Raw genomic sequence first — 9,051 nt, 5'->3', positions numbered from 1 at the left:
ATGTATATAGCATAGTAACAAAAAAACAAAGTCCCATAACTCTGCAAATTTTTTTCCTAAAAGAACCTAACATGCCCCATGCACAAACTAATGTTGGTACTGATCACTTGTGTGAAGTTTCATTAAATTGTGTCAAGGGGATGAGGAGATATGGTGCGCACAAGATTGTGTCTATGTATATAGTATAGTACACAAAAAAAAAACAAGTCCCATAACTCCGCAAATTTTTTTTCTGAAAGAACCTAACATGCCCCATGCACAACTACTGTTGTTACTGATCACTTGTGTGAAGTTTCATAAATTGTGTCAAGGGGATGAGGAGAGATGGTGTGCACAAGATTGTGTCTATGTATATAGCATAGTAACAAAAAAACAAAGTCCCATAACTCTGCAAATGTTTTTCCTAAAAGAACCTAACATGCCCTATGCACAACTAATGTTGGTACTGATCACTTGTGTGAAGTTTCATTAAATTGTGTCAAGGGGATGAGGAGAGATGGTGCGCACAAGATTGTGTCTATGTATATAGTATAGTAACAAAAAAAAAAGTCCCATAACTCTGCAAATTTTTTTTCTAAAAGAACCTAACATGCCCCATGCACAACTAATGTTGGTACTGATCACTTGTGTGAAGTTTCATTAAATTCTGTCAAGGGGATGAGGAGAGATGGTGTGCACAAGATTGTGTCTATGTATATAGTATAGTAACAAAAGAACAAAGTCCCATAACTCTGCAAATTTTTTTTCTAAAAGAACCTAACATGCCCTATGCACAACTACTGTTGGTACTGATCACTTTTGTGAAGTTTCATTAAATTCTGTCAAGGGGATAAGGAGAGATGGTGTGCACAAGATTGCGTCTACGGACAGACGGACAGACAGACGGACGGACGGACGGACGGACAGACAGACAGACAGACAGACAGACAGACAACCTGAAACCAGTATACCCCCCCTTACAACTTTGTTGTCGGGGGTTACAATAAAATACATCAAAATATGACTTATTAATTATCACACTGCTTGCAAACGATAAAGTCCGTAAGTTCCTTATGAAGGCAGCTATTGGAAGTACCTTGATACGGTCATCGAACCGGTTCAATACAACTTCATGCAAATGATAATCCGGTTTCAAAATTTTGAAATCGTCCCAGGCCTAGTAAAAACTTGATTGTCATTCAAAAGCTCTTGGTTCACATTTAAGATCTCCCCTGACACTTGTAACCTTCAATAAAATATAACCTGAGCAGCGCCATGAGAAAACCAACAAAGTGCATATGCAACCAGCATGGATCCAGACCAGCCTAAGCATCTGCGCAGTTCATGCTGTTCGCTGTTTCTCTAATTGCAATTTAGGCTTTGAAAGCGAACAGCATGGATCCTGACCAGACTGCACAGAGTCCAGTTGTTCGAAACATTAACAGGTGATTAAGCTAACGGTTGGTCAACTTTTAGTTATTTTTCGACATTTCAGAAGACTTAGAAAAACAAAGGTATGAGGTAAGAATTATGAACACTGAAAAACCTTTACAATGAAATCAAAATATCACACTAGTGTTTCCCATCAAGTCTAGTATTTTGAATCAAAATTTAACTGGCAGTTAGTTTAACAGCCGATTAAAGTTTCCAACAACCGGGCCCAGGCTGGTCTGGATGCATGCTGGCTGCAAACGCATTATGTTGGTTTACTGCCCGGATGTGCAGGCTGGTCTGGATCCATGCTGGTCGCAAATGCACTATGTTAGTTTTCTCATGGCGTGGCTAGTCTAATGCAGCTTCAATTGCACTGATCAAACTAGCAAGTTTGGGAGCAGAAAATGTAACCACGCAAAATTATTACACTGTTTGATGGAGTTTGTGCACATTTAAAAAAGATAAGGCAATACAAAGTCTGTTGAAATAAGACTGTCTGATCGAGTTTTTGATCTGTAAAACAAATTAAAAGAGAAAACTGTATGAAAAGACAAGGAGTGGCCTGCACATTCTTGCCCTTAAGTACCTATTAATTTCCTCAATATAAAACTTCATTTTGGGCAGACATTTTTTCGAAATATAAAACAATAAAACTGACATGTATCCTTAACATTTTTAAATTAAAGTACAATGTTTTTAAAAATGTCTGTCTAAATGGACAACACATTAATTCTTCAAAGGGTAGAAGTTTTCACTCGGAATCAGAAAGTACAATAATATTTTCATTACTACTAGATGAGATCAAATTTTCTGCTAGACTGTATGGGGTAGAGTCAGGTTCCTGGTAAGTTTCTATAAGGCTTGCATTTTCATCCTCCTCAATCCATTGTGCGCTACCAGGAGACTTTGATAGTCCAGTTGTGTCCTGAGATTGGGCCTGAGATTTAACTTCAGCTTGAGGTTTTGAATTAACGATGGCTTTCTTCAACTGTAATAATTTATTCCTTATGAGGTTAACTTTTGGAAAGCTCTCAATGTCACATGATGTGCTGCTTATTTTTTCCTCGTCTTCAAATCCGCCGCTAACTTCTTGTTCATCATCACTTGCAGGATTAGTATCAACAGTTAATGTTGCATTCAGAATTACATTAGCTTGTGTTTTCACATTTTCTTCTGACTCTGAATTTGTTTCTTTATCTTTTCTCGTTCCTGCTAATGTAAATTTTTCGCTAATACTGGATTTCATTTTGTTTTCAAATTCACTTTCCTCATTTGCTACAACAGTTTTATCATTCAATTTTCCTGGTTCCTGCCCAGATGTAGAAAGTTCTTCCACTGTATCATCAATGCTCGATTCTACTGTCTCATTAAGTACTCCTGCTTCAAGTCTTGTGGCAGTAAATATTTCAACTGATGGCGATTCCTCCATCTGAGACTCAACATTTTCATCTACTGGCAATGCTTCATTTTGTTCTTCATCTGGTACTTCAGGGTTTTCAAAGACTTCACTGTCATGGCACGACTCAATACTTCCATATTCATTACTTTCCACTGTGCCAAAAGAACCAGCAAAAATATCAGGAGGACTTATTCTCCCTTCACTTACTTCAGGAACATTTTGTTTTGTTTCAACACCACTATTTCCGGCTTCTTCTGAAGTATTTTCATTAGACTTTTCCTTTATTTCAACAACTTCATCTGTTTCCTTCAGATTACTTGACCTATTATTTTCTTCATTTCTGCCTTTCACTATGCTGCTGCTAACTTCATGTGGCATCTTATCTGCATCTTTGCATTTACTCATTTCAATTTTAGTCTTTGGAGTAGGACTTTCCTCAGTTTCTGAGACTTCAATATCACTTTCTTTTGAAATTTCCTTTGTTTTAGGACTTGAACTAGAGCTTGAAGAATTTCGACTAGCTTTTAAGTTGGTAGTTTTCACATTACACACATTGTTGGATTCTGGATTAGACTTAGGCATATTATGGGTATGTTTTACAAATGGTTTTGTTTCAGCCAGTCTACTTGGAGCTTCCATGTTTTCAGCATCATCAAGACAAATAATTTCATTTGTAGACTCCAATTTCAAAACAGAATTTGTCTTAGTTTTAGCGCGTTTACTTGGTTTTGTAGTAATTTGTTCAGTTTCGTCACAATCAATGACAACAACATCACTCATGGTTTTGGATTTCACTTTAGAGGGTGATGTTATTTTTGAATGATCACTTGTGATTTTATTTGCCTGTTTTGTACTAGATGCTACATTTTGAGTACCAACAAAACTGCTACCACTTCTCTTTATGTTATTTCCTAAATTTTGCCCCTGAACATTCTTGCCTTTATTTGAAACTGCGTACATTGTACTAGAATTTGTCTTTGTTGGAAAAGTAAGTTTTGAACTGCTACCTGCAAAATTCAGATTACTTGAACTTGACGGAAATCTTTGTGTACATTGAGAAGTCTTATAACTTTTCTTCACATAATATCCTTGTTCCTGAGACTGGACATTCCAGCCTTTATTTGCAGCAGGATATACAGAATAGGGACTAGATTTCAAGAGCCTTGTACCTTTTGAATTTTCATTGGTTAATGTACTAAACTGTTTTGAACACATGTTATTTGAATTGTTCCTTTTTCCTAATTTCTGTTGCTGAACATTCCAGGTATTGTTTGACATAGGATACATAGTACTGGAGTAACTTGCACTCGTAAAACTATTTGTGTTACTTAAATTTGATGGAAATTTCTGAGTACATTTTTGCTCCCTGTTACTAATGTTTACATTTTCAGCTAACTTTTTTGGCTGAATGTTCCAGCCTTTATTTATAACAGGAGTCATGGTGCTGGAATTCGTCTTCACAGGAGAAGTAACTTTTGAACTTCCACCTATAAATCTGTTTGCACTTGTAGTTTTAGTTGCAGCATTTTTGACTTTTTCTGTCTGAACATCCCAGCTTTTGTCTGGAACTGGATACATGGTATTGGAATGTGATTTCGAGGGAGAAGTAACTTTAACTTTCCCATCTGGTACTCCGTTTGCATTATATGAACCTGACTGAGATCTTTGTGCGTAATTGGGAGCACATTTGCTTTTCTGAGTAGGGTTTCTGTTTTGCATCTTAACATTAAAACTTTTGTTTAAACTAGGCAATACTTCAGTTTCTGTATCTTCAATTATCATAACTTCTGGTTCACTAATCAACACTTCATTTATCTCGTCACTGATCTTTTTGTTAACATCACTGAATTCCTTAACTTCTATTACTTTCTCCTTTGTAACTGGCATTTCAGTCTTGTTCTCAACTTGTTCCACTTCTAGCTGAAATTTTACAGATTCTGATCCACTTTCTCCTGAACTATTTAAACTTTCTTTGAAATCTTCTGACTCATTACTGCCCAATTCTTTCACCTCTTCAACAACATCTGAATCTTCCTCACCATGTAATTTACTAATATCACTTAAACTTACATGCTGTGTGGATACTATTTTAAGCCCAAGAGACTGGTCACTTAAGTTTTCTTCCTCTTCTTCATCATCAGTTATGATTGTTATATTCGAAACCTCATTCATCTTTTGTGCATTTGCTTCAGTTTCAACAACCTCATTATCTATGTTCTCGCTACTACTACCCAGGTCTTTGTTGTCATCATCAGTTATAACTGTAATATTCGAAACCTCACTCATCTTTTGAACATTTACTTTAGTTTCAACAATCTCATCATCTATTTTCTCACTATTACTACCATGGTCTTTGCTACTTTCTGTAATTCTTATATTCATGTTTTGACTGTCATCAGAATCAATGCTTAATAGCTTGTTACTTGTATCATTCAAGCCATCTTTTTCTCCATCTTCAAAACATTTCACTTCATTATCATCATCATTGTCACTTAAAATTGTAACAGTCATACCAATCTGTTTTTTATCATCTTTACTCGAAGAACGGCATAGCCCAAGTTGTTCACTAAAATGTTTCTCTTGAGGATCTCTACCGGATATTTCTTCTTTAACTCTTGATTTCATGAAACACAATTTATCCACATCATCTGGGTTTTCTGTTGAAAATGAGGTCTTTTTGCCACTTTCTAAGTTTTCTGAAAGTGTAAACATGCACATATTTAGCAACAAAAAAAACCACAACAACAAGGCAGATTTAGATAAAAAGCTGCTGAATAATTAATCTGTTTTTTTTTATTAATATCAGACTTCTTTTGCTTTAAACGACACGCATAATTAAGTAAAATTGATAAATTTTTGATGGCACAATTTGTCACACTATTTCATGACTTCATACATAACAAAATTTGAACCAAGATTTCTTTAAATATATGACTTTTCTGTTTCTTTCACATTCTGAAATTACACTACACTGTAATAAGGAACCATGTCTATCTTTAACCCTTAGCCTGCTGGCGACAAATAATTTTGCCTTTGCAACCAGTGTTGACCAAAATCAGCCTGCAAATCTGTGCCTGCTGATCATGGTCTGCATCGTTCGCTGTTCAGTCAATAAACAGAACACCCCTTTAAATAATAAGTGATGCTGCCCAAATTGAATGAAAGACCAATCCATTTTAGAAATTTAGCTGGGTAAGGGTTAAGTGTTTATGAAGATGAACCATAACAATTGAGCAAACAAAGTTTTGAGTATAAATATATATATACTGTATAAGTCAAACATTAACAAACAAGAGGACCATGATGGTCCTGAATCGCTCAAGTCTTCCCACCTAGATATTATCAAGATAAAAATTCTGACCAATTTTCATGAAGATCCATTGAAAAATATGGTCTCTAGAGAGGTCACAAGGTTTTTCTATTATTTGACCTATTGACCTAGTTTTCGAAGGTACGTGACCCTGTTTGAACTTTACCTAGATATCATCAAGGTGAACATTCTCACTAATTTTCATGAAGATCTCATGAAAAATATGGCCTCTAGAGAGGTCACAAGGTTTTTCTATTTTTATACCTACTGGCCTAGTTTTTGACCGCATGTGACCCAGTTTCGAAACTGACCTAGATATCATCAAGGTGAACATTCAGATCAATTTTCATGAAGATCCATTGAAAAATATGGCCTCTAGAGAGGTCAAAAGATTTTAATAATTTTAGACCTACTGACCTAGTTTTTGACCGCACATGACACTGTTTCGAACTTGACCTAGATATCATCAAGATGAACATTCAGACCAACTTTCATACAGATCCCATGAAAAGTGTGGCCTCTAGAGAGGTCACAAGGTTTTTTTATTACTTGACCTACTGACCTAGTTTTTTAAGGCACGTGACCCAGTTTCAAACTTGACCTAGATATCATCAAGGTGAACATTCTGACCAATTTTTATGGAGATTCATTCACAAGTATGGCCTCTAGAGAAGTCACAAGGTTTTTCTATCTTTAGACCTACTGACCTAGTTTTTGACCGCACATGACACGGTTTCGAACTTGACCTAGATATCATCAAGATGAACATTCAGACCAATTTTCATACAAATCCCATAAAAAATATGGCCTTTAGAGAGGTCACAAGGTTTTTCTATTATTTGACCTACTGACCTAGTTTTTGATGGCACATGACCCACTTTCGAACTTGACCTAGATATCATCAAGATGGACATTCAGACCAACTTTCATACAGATCCCATGAAAAATATGGCCTTTAGAGAGGTCACAAGGTTTTTCTATTATTTGACCTAGTGACCTAGCTTTTGACAGCATGTGACCCACTTTCGAACTTGACCTAGATATCATCAAGATGAACATTCTGACCAATTTTCATGAAGATCTCATGAAATATATGGCCTCTAGAGAGGTCACAAGGTTTTTCTATTTTTAGACCTACTGACCTAGTTTTTGACTGCACGCGACCCAGTTTCAAACTTGACCTAGATATCATCAAGATGAACATTCAGACCAATTTTCATAAAAATCCCATAAAAAATATGGCCTTTAGAGAGGTCACAAAGTTTTTCTATTATTTGACCTACTGACCTAGTTTTTGATGGCACGTGACCCAGTTTCGAACCTGACCTAGATATCATCAAGGTGAAAGTTCTGACCAATTTTCATGAAGATCTTATGAAATATATGGCCTCTAGAGAGGTCACAAGGTTTTTCTATTTTTAGACCTACTGACCTAGTTTTTGAAGGCACGTGACCCAGTTTCGAACTTGACCTAGATATCATCAAGGTGAACATTCTGACCAATTTTCATGAACATCTTTTGAAATATATGGCCTCTAGAGAGGTCACAAGGTTTTTCTATTTTTAGACCTACTGACCTAGTTTTTGATGGCACGTGACCCAGTTTCGAACTTAACCTAGATATCATCAAGATGAACATTCTGACCAACTTTCATAAAGATCCCATGAAAAATGTGACCTCTAAAGTGGTCACAAGCAAAAGTTTACGGACGCACGCACGGACGACGGACACCGCGCGATCACAAAAGTTCACCTTGTCACTTTGTGACAGGTGAGCTAAAAATCAAATATAAAAATCAACTAACAGTTCAAAAAAAATATTAACATAACTTAAATTGTGAACCTTTACTGTACAATAGAAAACAAAGTTGCAGAATAATTTATCTAATTAACCCTGTTCAACTTCTTAAATAAAACTGAATGCAATATAATTACTGAGGAAAACAAGAGCTGTCGGAGGACAGCAATGCTCGACTATACAACAGCCTTGTCAATTGAATTAATACGAAAGTCGAAAAAGGGGCATAATTTTGTAAAAATGGGAAAAAGGGTTATGGAACCTTCACAGTGCTTATCAGCTCATAAAGTGAACAAGTGCGTGAAGTTTCAATCCTTTCCCGTAGGCGGATACTGAAATACCAGCTTAGATATAAAAACTTAACCAAAAACTGCTAAGTGGAAAAAGGGGCATAATTTTGAAAAAAAATGCAAAGTAGAGTTATGGGACCTACACAGTGCAAGTCAGATCATGACAGTGAACAAGTGTGTGAAGTTTCAATTCATTCCCATTAGTGGGTACTGAGATACCAGCTTACATACAAGACCTTAACCAAGAATTTCTAAGTCCAAAAAGGGGCATAATTTTGTAAAAAAAAAAGCAAAATAGAGTTATGGAACCTTTGCAATGTAGGTCAGTTTATCACAGTGAATAAGTGTGTGAAGTTTCAATCCATTCCCACAAGTGGTTACTGAGATACCAGCTTACATACAAAACCTTAACCAGATCGGGACGCCGACGCGGACGCCAACGCATGGGTGAGTCCAATAGCTCTACTATTCTTTGAATAGTTGAGCTAAAAAAGTAACATTTCATAAGTATTTTAATCAGTAATTTTTTAACACAAATGACTTTCAAATTCATACAGAAGCAATGACATGTAGAGTAGTTCAAGTCAGAGTTTGTGAAAAACTAGCGCAATATACATGTATGTAACAAAAATGCAGCATTTTATAACACAAATGGCATATTTGTAACATGAAGGTACATTTCAAATGCCACATCAATCTTTACACTACTAACTCAAATGGCACATCTGTAATTTAAATGCCACAATAACACAAAATATGAATGCCAAATCTGTTAATTTGATTGCCAAAATTATAAAATGAAAGCCACATTTGAATCACAAACATCACATCTGTAACATGA

General features: G+C 35.9%; 1 protein-coding gene across 4 annotated transcripts in view; it reads right to left on the bottom strand.

Annotated features, from left to right (window-relative positions):
• Positions 1 to 201: 201 nt before the first annotated feature.
• The window catches only part of LOC123526107 (variant-silencing SET domain-containing protein-like), a 45,246-nt gene continuing 36,396 nt past the window's right edge, over positions 202 to 9,051 (bottom strand). For 2 of the 4 annotated variants that reach the window (XM_053525437.1, XM_053525438.1), the window contains one exon: positions 202 to 5,508. In XM_053525437.1, coding sequence (XP_053381412.1) covers positions 2,165 to 5,508 — 3,344 coding nt within the window. In that variant the 3' untranslated portion in view covers positions 202 to 2,164. The remainder of the gene's footprint in view (positions 5,509 to 9,051) is intronic. The other 2 variants (XM_053525439.1, XM_053525440.1) reach the window with 1 other exon arrangement.

Source organism: Mercenaria mercenaria, chromosome 15 (assembly GCF_021730395.1).
Source record: "Mercenaria mercenaria strain notata chromosome 15, MADL_Memer_1, whole genome shotgun sequence".
NCBI lineage: Eukaryota > Metazoa > Mollusca > Bivalvia > Venerida > Veneridae > Mercenaria > Mercenaria mercenaria.
This window is presented reverse-complemented; position numbering and strand designations above follow the sequence as displayed.